The sequence below is a fragment of the Ceratotherium simum genome, chromosome 2, assembly GCF_057802395.1.
Source record: "Ceratotherium simum simum isolate JZ-2026a chromosome 2, ASM5780239v1, whole genome shotgun sequence".
Lineage (NCBI taxonomy): Eukaryota > Metazoa > Chordata > Mammalia > Perissodactyla > Rhinocerotidae > Ceratotherium > Ceratotherium simum.
The window spans coordinates 37,423,458-37,437,408 of record NC_141901.1 but is presented as its reverse complement, the minus strand read 5'-3'; the positions used below and the strand labels follow the sequence as shown (position 1 = coordinate 37,437,408).

Here is a 13,951-nt window from a genome sequence, read left to right as displayed (position 1 = left end):
GCATAATGATATCTAATTGTGTTTGGAATTTGAATTTCCTTGATGACTAAAGGTCCTAACTATCTTTTTGTGTGTCTATTGACTATCTCTATATTTTCTTTACTTGAGTGCCTTCTCAAATCTTTTATCCATTTCCTAATTTGAATGTCTGCCTTTCCAATTTTTGGATTAGATCATTTGTCTTATTGAATTATAAGAGTTCTTCTTATTTTCTAGGTAATTTTTGTCACACATATATTCTGCAAATATTTTCACCATTTTGTGGTTTGCTTTTAATTTCCTATCAGTGTCTCTTAAAGAGCAGAAATTTTCTTTGTTTTGATAAAGTCCAATTTTCTGATTTGACTTTTATTATTTATGTGTTTTGTGTCATATTTAAGAAATGTTTGCAAAATCTAATCTCACTAAGATTTTATTCAACGTTACTTTTTAGAAGTTTTATAATATCAGCTCTTACAGTCAGGATATTATCCATTTCCAGTTAATATTTTATATGATGTGAGAAAAGGGCAAATTTTTTTTTTCTATCCAAATGCCCCATTGTTGAAAAGATTATCCTTTCACCATTGAGTTGCCTAGGCAGCCTTGTAGAAAATTAATTGACTATACAAATGTGGACCTATTTCTGGACGCCTTATTTTGATCTATTTGTCTACATTTATATTAATACCAAAGTGTCTTTTTAAATGTAGCTTTATAAATGAGTCTTGGAATCAGTGTAATTCCCTCTTGATTTTGCTCTTTTGGTTCCTGGGGGAAGTCATCTATCAGGAGGTACTATACTTCAGAACTTTCTGGGAAGCCACCCTCTGGGGTACTGAAGGAAGCCTTCCATGGGAAGGTGCCTAACTATGGAAATTCTTTGGAAAAAACCTGTGGGGATGATACTTCTGAAACTGCATGGGAGGGAGTGCCACTGGATGTTCCACATGCTGCTGGCCTGCCAGCAGAGGAGAGCACACCAGAACCAGGGAAAGAATCCCTTTCTAACTCTGGTGTCCCTTTAGCATCTTATACTGACAAAGCTTAATATTATGTCAGCTGGCAAGGGAGAAATATTCCACTATCACAAGCAGAGCAGCTAAAGGAAGGTTTAGAGTTGAGCTACAATTATATCCCTTACTTTTACAGTCTACTTCGAGTTAATATTGAATGACTACACCTGAAATGTAGAAGCTTTGGAATTACAAAGATTCATTTTCCTCTACCCTACCCTTTATGCTATAGTATATTACATATCTATACATTAAAAACCCATAGGAAATGTTATAATTTTTGCTTTATTTATAAGTATTCTAAAGAAATTATGAAACAAATAATCTTTTATGTTTACTCAAATATTTATAATTTTAATGCTCATCATATTTTCTTGATGATAGATTTTTAATATCTCTATTTATTCATATTATCCTGAAGGTAAGCATGAGGTTTGTAGAGCAAGGATAGATTTGTATAACTTACAGCAATAACTGAATACATTCCTTATTGACCTAATCCTTCTGGAGTTGTGTGATGAGAGCCAGATGTCACCCTACATGCATGGGGGTTTGTACTGCATAAAAGAAACCCTGAAATTAGGAATCTAGAGACTTACATAGGAATGGAATAGCCGTTACCTTTCCTTCCTGAGAGAGAAAGAGGGACTTTTCCTCCCTTGTTAATTACAGTCCTTGGGAATATAAACAATTTGTTCCATGGTTCTAGGTTTCATCACACTTTGAAATGTAAACACATTAGTCTGGGAAGGTAAATCTCTCATTAATTATTTAGCCATATTTTAGATTTCAAGCCTTGTCTTTTAAACTGGGTTCCAGGTTTCTTTACTCAGAAAGCCCTAGCTATGAGGAAAAATTAAAATATTCACTTTCTAATATGTAACTATTTGAGTTTCTGCCTGGTACAATTTCCCATGGAACTACTATAAAGACCAATACAAACAGAAGAAAACAACAAAAAAGAAAGAATAAGAGATCTCTTCCAGAAGATTCAAGAAATCAAAGGGAAATTTAAAACTAGAGTAGGAAGCTTAGTCTGTGTTTTATAGACTATAGTAAAACCTTTGACTGTGTGTATCATGAAAAGCTATGGGCTGCTCTAAAAGAAATGGACGTGCCTCAGCACTTGATTGTCCTGATGCATAACCTGTATAGTGGGTAAGAAACCACTGTCAGGACAGAATATGGATAGACAGAATAGTTTCCCATAGGTGAAGGTGTCAGACTAGGGTGATTTTTATCTCCCTATCTGTTTAATCTGTATGCAAAATATATCATACAAAAAGCTGGGCTAGACTCAGATGAAGGAGGAGTAAAAATTGGTGGAAGAAATATCAGTAAGCTAAGATACGCTGATGACACCATCTTAGTGGCAGAAAGCAGCAATGACTTGAAATGACTTGTGACAAAAGTGAAAGAAGCAAGTGCCAAAGCAGGACTGCATTTGAACATTAAGAAGACAAAAAACATGACTACGGAAGAACCACACAGCTTTAACATAGACAATGAACACATTGAAATTGTTAAAGATTTTGTTTATCTTGGTTCAGTCATAAGTTTAAATGTAGACTGTAGCCAAGAAATCAAGAGAAGACTTAGATTTGGAAGGGCAGTAATGAAGGAATTAGAAAAATCATCAAGGTAAGGAAGTGTGATTAGATACTAAGGCTGAGATTATTGACACCCTTGTATTCTCAATTACTATGTATGGATGTGAAAGCCCAACAGTGAAGAAGGGTGACAGGAATAAACTTGATTAATTTGAAATATGATCTTGGAGGAGAGCTCTATGGATACCCTGGACTTCCAGAAAGATGAACAAGTGGGTCCTAGAGCAAATTAAGCGTGAACTATTGCTGGAGGCAAAAATGATAAAAATGAGGCTGTCCTATTTTGGACACACCATGAGAAGGCAGGATTCTTTGGAAAAGACAATAATGCTGGGAAAAGCAGATGTAGAAAAGTAGAAAAAGCAGAAAGACTAAATATGAGATGGATTGACTCCAGAAAGGAAGCCATAGGCATGAGTCTACAGAAGCTGAGTAGGGCTGTTGAGGACAAGACATTGTAGACATCACTTATTCACAGGGTTGCCAGGAGTTAGAACTGACTGGACAGCACATAACAACAATGATTTCCCTTTAGCTTTAAAAACTCTCTTTGGTATTTCAGGTAGTATAGATCGACTGGTGACAAATTCTCTTAGTTTTATATTATATAAACATGTCTTTATTTTGTCTTCAACTTTGAAGAATATTTTCAGTGAAAATATAATCCTGAATTGGTAGCTTTATTAATTTTTTTTCCTTTCATCATTTTTAGGATTGTGTTCCACTGTTTTCTGGCCCCCATAATTTCTGGTGAGAAGTCAGCAGTAATTTTACTCCTTGTATGATGCTTTTTGTTTGATCTGCTTTCAAGATGTTCTTTTTATCTTTAATTTTTAGCAATTTGACTCTGTTCTGCCTAGGCATGGTTTTCTTTATATGTATCCTGCTTGATATTTGTCAGGATTCTTGAATTTATAAATTCACGTCTTTGAGAAAATTTGTGAAATTTTTGGCCATTAGTTTCAAATATTTTTTCTTATTCTCTAGATCTTATTCTAGGTCTTATTCTCTAGATTATTTATTTCTAGAACCCCAATTACACATGTGTTACATCAATTCATATAGTTCCTCAGGTGTTTGAGGTTCTATTTGTCTTTTTCTTTAATTGTTTTTCTATCTTCCTCACATTGGATTATTTCTATTGATCTATTTTCTCATTCACTATTTCTTTCCTCTGTCATATCCGTTCTGATGCTAATCTCATCCATTAAAGTTTTTTTTTTTCAGATAATGTGTTTTTAGTTCTATCTTTTTTTTTTTTTTGGTTCTTTTTTAGCAGTTTCTATTTCTCTTCTAAGATTTCTTATATACTTATTCATTGTAAGCACATTTTCCTTTACAACATAGGACATAGTTATCATAGATGTTTTAAAATCTTGGTCTACTAATTTTTCAACATTGAATTATATCTCATTGAACCTTCATTGACTGTCTTCTTTCTTGAGAATGGCCATATTTTCCTGGTTCCTTTTCTGTGAAATAGTTCTGGATTTAAACTGCAATCTGGTGAATATTACACTATGGAGACTCTGTTATATCAATTTGAAAATTATTGGTCTTTTTAGTTTTAGAAGGCAAATAACTTTGTTGTACTAAAATTGAAAATTTGTTCTCTTGGGAGGTAGTTCAAATCTCTGTTTACTTATTTTATACTTCTGGGCTGCTTTGAGTTTTCCCACACATATGTGCTTCAGAGGTCAGCCAGAAATTTGGGTGGAATGTATACATAGAATTTGAAGCTCTCTCTCTCTGGCTCTCTCATTTCCAGGATTCTCTCCTCACTTTCCAGCAGTTCTGGTTACCTGAAACTCTATCCTCTGATTTTTCATGCCAGAAAGTCCATTGGTTTTCTTTTTGAGTTTTAATCTCTTCAAAAAGAGTGATGACTGTGACCTTCATTTAAACTAAAAGCTGTATCAAAGACAAACCCATTCTGTGTACTTACCTTCTTCCAAATGTTGGCTACATTCTAGGTCTACCTACTTTTATCTTATTTCCAGTACCTTCAGACAATTGTCTTTTGTGTTTTTTTTCCAGAGTTTATAGTTGTTATCTTCAGGAGGGCTGATTCAGTAGGGACTGACTCAGTGAGACTAGAAACCGAATTCCTACTATCCTTCCTTTTATGAAAGGTTTAACTCCATAATTTTAATAAAATATTTTCATGCAATTAATTTTTTAAATTACTACTTAATCATTGATTCAGTTGGAAATTAATGCAGGAAATATAAAATTATATAAGTATTTTAAGAAGAAAATTTAATTAAAGAAATTATGTGCCTACAAATTATTGGAAAGTTTGAAAGAGTCAAGAGTTTTCACTGGAATTATTGATTTCAAGAATACATAACAATAGCTGAAAACCGTCAAGGAAACACTGTTGTTGCTGCTGCTGGTGTCACCATTTTTCTCTCTTTCTCTTAATACTTACAAAACTTGGGAGCAGAAACTGAATCTAACTTCTACAATATACTCTCAACATTCAAATTCTTATTATTTTGCTTCTCTGAATAAGCAAGATAAAAGAAATATGACCTCAGTTTTGCCTTCCATTTTTACCACCATGGGGAGAACCAAGCAGAGGATGAAACTGAAATAGAGGAGAAAGGAGAGCTAAGAAAACAGATAAATTGAGATTCTGATGGTTATAGTCTGTGATTCACAGTTTGCCTGAAACACAGCATTTATCTGATATATGTTCACATACAGGAGTGATGGATTCCTTTTCCTTTTTATGTACTGAATCCAATTTAACTTGAATTTTTTCACTTTTGGCAGTACAATAAGCCACAATATATCCAGGAACAATTTCAAGTGTTTCAGTTGAGGGGCAAACCCTACCTTCTCCATCCCTTGCCATACGGTTGTGTAAAAAGGCCTATGTGAAATAAATCACACTTTGCTCCAACTTCTATTCTATCTAGAAAGAATCTTGATTAAATTCCAGATATAGGTGTGTGAGACTGAGGATCTCTCAGCCTTTTGAATTTCATTGCTAAGAGTAGAAGCTTAAGACTTTCATTTCCATTTTTTCCTGTTATTTGGATAAAGTCAGCTTATGGAAAAAGAAATCTAGCACAAAGAGTGAAGCGAAGTCAAGTGAAAGAGAGAAAGAGAAAAATATTTATTCATTCATTCAACAAATATTTATTGAATGTGGATTATGTGTCAGGCAATATCCTAGAGATGGGGTTAAAATATTTAGCAAAACAGGAAAAAAATACCCATGGAGAGGGAAAGTAGAGATATATAAAGAAAAAATATAATCATAAATGCACACACATAAAATTGCAAAGCACATTAAAGAGAAAAAGTAAATTATAGATGAGGATGTTTTGCAGAGGTTGACTCCTGAGTCAAGACTCAGCATAATGATGTAATGTAAGTTCCTGAATTGAGCCATATCTGATCATATTTGTCTTGAACTTCCCAGTTATTTAAGCTAATAGATTCCTTTTCCTTATGCTAGATTGTATTGTGCTTCTTTCACTTAAAAACCAAAAGTACTGATTGATATATTACAGTCTTGTTTTTACAATATAATTTTTACGATTTCTTCTTTTTTTCTTTCATTTCCGTTTCTATCTATTGTTTAAGTGCAGAGTATGTTTTGTGTATTGATCTGGGTTCTCCAGAGAAAAAGAACCAATAGACTATGTATATATATTTATATAAATATAAATTAATATATATAAATATATACATATATATTATATAAAAAATTGGCTTACATGATTATGGAGACTGAGAAGTCCCAAGATCTTCAGTTGGCAAGCTGGAGAACCAGGAGAACCAGTAATTAATTCCAGTACATGCCCAAAGATCTGATAACCAGGAGAGGTGATGATCTACGTTCCAGTCTACTTTCAAATTCTAAAGCAGGATAAGACTAATGTCTCAGCTCGAAGAGAGTCAGGCAGAGAGAGAGAAACTTCTCTCACTCAGCCTTTTTGTTCTATTCAGAACTTCAAGGGATTGGATGAAGCCCACACACATCGGGGAGGGCATTCTGCTTTTCTCAGTCTATTGATTCAAATGTTAATCTCATCTAGAAACACCCTCACCGACACACCCAGAATAATAAATAACCAAATATCTGGACACCACATGGCTTGGTCAAATTTATACATAAAATTAACCATCATATTTTGTTACTTTTTATATTACACAGTAATTTTGAAGTTTAAGTATCCTCTAACAGTTGCTTTCATTATATCAAACACACAAATTTATTTTCCAAATCTGAAATGTTTTCTAATATTATGTATTAGAAATTTTTTGTTTAAATTTTTCCTCTTTGACATCCCGTATTTTTAAAAGATTTTTAACTTCACCTTTGATATATATTGTCTTTTTGGTCTTCATCTAATATCCTTTTTTCTTTAATATAATGCAACACATATTTTTCTCTTCCTTACGCTTTGGGGTAGAGAGAAGAGAAATGGAAATGAAGATTCTTGAGAGCTTTTATCTCATAGAATCTTAAAGAATGTAAATATAGAGATTAGAATTGATTTCCTATAGCAATTGCTGGAAAATATAACTGAAATCTGTGCTTCATATGTTCATGTAGCGTACTTTGGAGTGGTCCCTGATTACACTGGAAAAGCCAAGAAAATCACTTTTAGGGTAGTGTGGACCTGGTGGTTTGGGATGAAGTCAATAAGAGTGATACACATCACTTACAGACAAAATGTTCCTGGAGACAAAGTGTCTCAATTTCAGTTTAGTTTGCATATTTTTCTCTGAATATGGAATTAAAAAATATCCAGGGCTATTTTTTTTCTTGCATGCATGAACCATATTGAAATATTAGAAATGAAATATGTTTCATACTAAGTTCACTGAACAATATTAAAATATTTGAAATAAAATGTTTCTTACTAAGTTTATTGGAAACTTGAGTTTAAAATCTAATAAAAAAGAATGACTATATTTAATTTCCTAGAAAAGTGTCTTCAAGTGCATAAGAATGAGATGAGTGGCAGCTCCTAAGTCCACAATAATTGTGTCAGGAAGTAATTCTAAAAATGTGACTAACTGCAGTATTTTTCAGATTTATTCCTGCTTCAAAACCTCAGAGGTCTTTGAACAACTTTCTTCGAAGAATTACGCAGCTCCAAGGCTGAGGACTTGGCCAGTGCCCTGTAGAGCAATGTTGATTCAGGAAGATGCACTGAACAACCCAGATGCCCAACAAACCCAGGAATTCAGCAATTATTAGGAGGGACAGATGTGCACATTTGAAAATTTCTGGAAGCAGCAGTAGCTGCTGTGAGATCTCTGTTGGTAGCCTCTGAAAATGATGTAACTGGAAAGAAAAAGACTCTGAGTCAGGAGTCATCTCATTTTGGAGTTTCTGCTGCTCTGAAGGCAGTTGCTGGGGACTACCACCAGGAACATCTCTGCTGGGAGCCACTGACAGGATCTGCAGCAAACAGAGTTGGGTGAGGGGACCTTGTTGTTAAGTGCCTTCAGTCCTCTCTGTGATCCTCTTGAAAGTCACTCACGACTCATGAGGGAGAGTAGAGAGGGTGGATTTTTCCGTATTATCTCACCGAAGAGGAAGAATAACAATTTCCACAAAACTTGAGGGTCTAGAAACTGTGTTGGCAGAGCCTAACAATAGAAAGCTTGACTTTTAACCTCATTTCAAATACAGGAGAGGAAAACAGTGGCATACAAATGCAGAACAGGCACTTAATTGTTTGTTTTTTCTCCAACCCCACAGCCCCTCTCATCTGTCTTGGATCACACTATCAGAGAATTGCAGGAAAGAATGAGGTTAAATAGGGGACTAGCCAAGCACTCTAAGAGGTTAACCATAGGGTTTTAATCCTATTCCCTATCTTTGAGCCAGACACTTGATTGGAGATCTTTCCGTCTCTAAGAAGCTAAGAAAAGGCAGAGTATCACCTGTGTGTCCTGCACCTAAACACTCCACAACTTCCTTCAGTCCTCAAAGCTGCTCTTTGCTCTTGTTCTTCAAGGCTGAGACATCACTCCTTTCCTCATCCCTCACACTATGCTCCTGTGCCCCTCTCCTTGGTGCAGAAACTGAACTTGTGGGGTTTATATGAACATAGACTAAAAGGGAGAACTTCATTTCTTCTTTTGCAATAATAAAGCAAGCTTTATTTGTCCTGATGAAGCCCAAGGAAGAAAACGGCTTCCCCTTCACATAAAAGACCTCAAGAAAATAGCCCTCCATTACTTCCTGTAGTATGGGTTTTCCACATTCACTTCTTTTTCCTTAATTTGCAACAGCCTCAGCTCCTAATGAGCTACCAAGCAACTTGGGATTAATTGCCAATGAATTGCCAATGTCAGATTTTTTACTGTTCCCTTTTTATCCTATTAGACCTGTGGGATTTGGGGTCCACTGTGTTTTCTGCATCCTCTTTACTCATTGAAAGTATTGGAACTGTGCCAAAAATAATGTTGCAATAATGGCTCCCTGGAGTTTTGGAAAGTATAAATATAAACCAGCATGTTGGTGCAACAATTAATGAGACAAAAGTTCTTTGCTGGTGCTTTGGGGGATGCTTCTCAGAATTCTCAGCAGAGAAGGTGGGAATACCCAGTTTTGGGCATTGAGATATCAGTAGCAGAACGGCATAGAAAAAAGCCATTTCAGAATAGAAATTTTGGTAGTAGTATTAATTTTTGAGTCTTATTTGATTATAAGATTTCTAGGTTTCACTGGATTCTAATAGCTGTGTGCTAGGGAACATAGGGAAATAGCCCCTGTTGGGTTATTTTATGTGTGAAATTGAGTGAAGATAGTGTTTGGGTCTCCTGATGGTGAAGTGCCAGTCACCAATGATAATCTTAGAAATGTTCTAATTATCCCATGAGCTTTAGTTTGTCTATCTAGTTAGTGATGGTTAAAGAAGAACATGTGAGGAAAACAAGGCACAAATACATATGGTAGCTTGAAAAAATGGAGGACAGTGTAGGCCTTTGGGGAGATAAAATAAAATAGGGCATCACCAACTGAGCTTAATAGGCACAAGGATGGTTTCAACCAAATGCCATAAAATACACTCCCCAGAGCCCATGGAACTGACTCCCTGTCTATCAACCATCTCTGAAAGACTGACTCCTAGATCTTTCTGGATCTCTGAAAGACTGATTTCAGTCTTTCAGAAGTCCTTCCTGGATAATTGAAAAAGAAAAGGCGCACCTATAACTCCCTGTCAAGAATGAGCTTTTGACATTTACTTCATTCAACTTTCATTCTTAAATGTCACATGAAACTATTCTCTGGTGGCAATGGTATATTAGAAAAGTCTAGGGCCGGCCCTGTGGCTTAGCGATTAAGTGCGCGTGCTCCGTTACTGGCAGCCCGGGTTCAGATCCCGGGCGCGCACTGAGGCATCGCTTCTCCGGCCATGCTGAGGCCACGTCCCACATACAGCAACTAGAAGGATGTGCAACTGTGACATACAACTATCTACTGAGGCTTTGGGGGAAAAAAGGAGGAGGATTGGCAATAGATGTTAGCTCATAGCCGGTCTTCCTCAGCAAAAAGAGGAGGATTAGCATGGATGTTAGCTCAGGGCTGATCTTCCTCACAAAAAAAAACAGAAAAAAAAAAAGTCTAATAAGCCATGAGAGAGTAAAAAAAGTGAGTGTATAACTGAGATGTCTTTCTTTACAGACCCTTTGCTGTCCTTAGACCTCACCACGCTAACATTCCGTGGGCAAATAATCTACTACATAAGCCTCAGAGATGGGAGCTAAGGAGTTAAATAAATTACATTCCTCAGGGAAGATCCTGGTGGTGTTTGTTTTGTTAGCCATTAATTGATGCAAAAGTGCTGTGAAGAGCCAAAGTAATAATAATAATAACAAAAGTAATGGTAGGGGCCCTCATGAGGACTGGGATCTGATTTATGTTCTATAACTTCTTGGTTGTATGATAGATTAATATGTGGTTAATACAATTATAACTATGCAGTGTGATCTGGTAGGTTGTGGGCCGGATCTCTGTTCTCAGATATCTCCTCCTAAGGTTTAAAATTCCATAATCCCTTTCATGAGCTTAAATAATGCCTTTTACAGGTGCCATTTAAAGAAATCAAACATTTAGTCATCAATTCATTAAACAAATAGTTTTTAAGTAGAAATTTGTTTTTATATGTTATGGGGAATATAAAACTACCCCCAAGGCATTTATACTCTGGTATATGAGAAGTAGAGGCTGCTTTCTTCCATGATATATTCCAGTACACAACAGAAAGTTGTGAAATAATTTAAGAGAACGGAAAGTTCATATCACTCTTATCATTGGAGACCAGGGTAGTTAGAAGATGCAGCTTCTATTTGAGTGATCAAGAATGGATGGAAAGTGCATAAACATTTTCCAGGTGAAGGGGAAAGATGAGCAAAACCACAGAGGTAAGATGCTGAAAGATGAGTAAACAGTCTTGCTGTGGAAAAACTACCTTTTTTTAATGGCGCCTTTGGGGAGAGGAGAGACGAATTGGTGACAAAGGCAAGGTGATTTAGCATCATTCCTGCTAAGAATGGTACTTTGCTTACTTAACCTAGGAAAATTATGTAATATAGACAATAAATATTTATTAAATGTACATATTTATTAATTTAATTTATCAATAAATTAACACATTAATGAATGAATAAATTAATGGAAGTGGTGACTTGTCTACTCACAGAACATGTCAAATTTTCCCGTTAGCCTACGGTCACTGTGCTCCACTTAGAAAAATGAAACTGGTACTTCTGTTTCAAGACCTATTTTGAAAGTGAGGGAACCCAAAGAGAAAACACTCAGGGATGGTATGGATGAAAGAACTACAGCTCAAATGTGTAGGATCAGCAGTCAGTTGGTCTCAAATTGAGCTACGTTAGCTAAAGAATATTCATTCTTTAGCTAACCCACTTCTGTGCTTTCATTTTCTTCAATTATTTGGTTGTTTTTGATGGTTTTTCATTACTTTATTAAATTCAAACTTGATTTTAGTGGAATTAAGGGGAAAAGGATTTTCCCATCCTTTAGCAAGAAGAAATTGGAGGAGCCGAAACTCCTCGAGGTAGGTGTGCTCAATGCAATGATGAGTTCTTTTAGAAATCTAGGGAAAATGTGAAGAGATATAATGGCTCATATTGAGTAAAGGTCTGTTGGGTTGGATTCTCAAGGCTATCTTCTTGGCAGAATGATAGGCAGTTAGTAAGATCAATGACCAACCTGACTGTGAGAACTTTATATTTCTCTAGAGCTTCTTAAATGCACTAAGGTCCCTTCCAACTCCCCTCTATCAAGTGGGTCAAACAGGTAGCGTGATTAGGGGAAAGGATGAACTAAAGTCAACATAATATTATTGTCACTAAAAATATGCACACATAGGAATTGGGTTTGAATGTTGGTCCAGTAGTTTTGTGAAAATAAAATCTGGGGTTTAAAACAAATAAAACCTGAGGCAGGGGTGTGGTTAATGTACCTCCAACAGGAGACTTAAGGAAAATTGGCAACTGAAAATTAAATTAAATAACATGTAGCAGAAGCTGATATTTACTAAAAGCTTACAATGTGCGTGTAATCTGCAAAGTGCTTTAATTTTCATAAACCTAGGAGAGAAGTGCTATTAGTACCTTTATGTCACAGATGAGAAAAGTGAGGTACAGAGGATTACACAGATCATAAATGACAGACAGAATTGTTACACGGGAAGTTTTCAGACATTTTCATTCTCTAATTGCTATTTTGAGTAGGCAGTGTGAAAAAACTACCTAGACTTAAACACTATAAGAGATACAGAAATGTCACTGGAAACAGATGTAATCCAAGTTTGTTAAAACAATTCCATGAATTGACATGATCCATAGGGCATTTCCCACTAGCATTAGTCCTTCTCTCTTCCATCTATTGTTCTTCAATCCATAGTGGAACTAACCATCTGTATCTTTCAGGGTAAACATCTATTCCTTCATTCCTGTTTTCTGTAGGTTAATCTCCAGAACCGAGTCAACCAAACTAATTTCTCCTCTGTCACAGAGTTCCTGTTGCTGGGATTCTCCAGCTTTGGAGAAATTCAGCTCATCCTCTTTGCTGTTTTTCTGTGCCTATATCTGATTATCCTGAGTGGGAACATCACCATTGTCACTGTCATCTGCCTGGATCACAGCCTCCACATACCTATGTACCTCTTCCTAGGGATCCTCTCCATCTCTGAGACATGCTACACCATCGTCATCCTACCCAAGATGCTCATAAATCTTTTATCTCTGCTCAGAACAATCTCATTTATTAACTGTGCCACTCGGATGTTTTTCTTCCTTGGTTTTGCTATCACCAATTGCATGCTACTTGGGGTCATGGGTTATGACCGCTATGCTGCCATCTGTCATCCACTTCGGTACCCTCTCCTTATGAGCTGGCAGGTGTGTGGACAACTGGCAGCCACTTGTGCTGTGATTGGTTTTTTGTTCTCACTGATAGGCTCCCTCTTAGTCTTTGAACTCCCTTTCTGTGGCCCCAACAAGATCAACCACTACTTCTGTGACATCACACCAGTTATCCGGCTTGCCTGTACTGATACCTACATCAGTGAACGGGTCATCTTCATTGGTGGAGTTCTGGTGCTCATAGTTCCCCTGACTTTCATTTGCATCTCTTATGGCTTCATTGTTTGTACCACCCTGAGGATCCCATCAGCTGAAGGCAAGCGAAAAGCCTTCTCCACTTGTGCCTCCCATCTTACTGTAGTCATTGTCCACTATGGCTGTTCCTCCTTTGTCTACCTGCGACCATCAGCCAAGTACTCATCCAGCAAAGATAAGCTTGTGACAGTGACCTACACAGTTGTGACTCCATTGTTGAACTCCATGGTATATAGCCTCAGGAACAAGGATGTCCAGGTGGCCATTTGGAAAGTGATTGGCAGAGGAGGATTTTATCCTAAAGCTCTGTAATAAGAATACTTCACATCTATGAAAACATCCTTTCTGAGGACATAGCAATAATTATAAAGTTGATGATACTGTTGTCTTTCATTTAGATAGCACTTTATAGCCTCATAGTGCAAGCTTCTTTATGGTATTATTTTGATAGGCTTTGTGGAGTGCAGTCTTAAACTTGCATTAATTATTAATCAGATGCAAGTCTCAAATACTCCTAAACTTGCACAGCTAAGTATTTTGCTTTTCAGAATACTTAATTAAGAATGATTTTAGTCTCTTCCAGTAAGGATAAGTAACATATTATGAATGGTGATTCAGTATAGAAGACTTAGCCATCACAACTTCTCAGTGGTTTAGGAAAATCTTAGTAGAGCCCTTCACAAAAATATCATGGAAAAAATGGAATAAATCTAATCGAAA

At 36.2% G+C, this 13,951-nt stretch overlaps 1 protein-coding gene across 1 annotated transcript; it reads left to right on the top strand.

Moving 5' to 3' along the window:
• The first annotated feature begins 2,463 nt into the window (after positions 1 to 2,463).
• Positions 2,464 to 13,543, top strand: LOC101396420 (olfactory receptor 10R2-like). The gene is made up of 3 exons (XM_087417525.1): positions 2,464 to 2,636; positions 11,595 to 11,664; positions 12,578 to 13,543. The coding sequence occupies exons 1-3, from the start codon at positions 2,464 to 2,466 to the stop codon at positions 13,541 to 13,543; spliced, it is 1,209 nt and encodes a 402-aa protein (XP_087273651.1).
• The last annotated feature ends 408 nt before the right edge of the window (positions 13,544 to 13,951 follow it).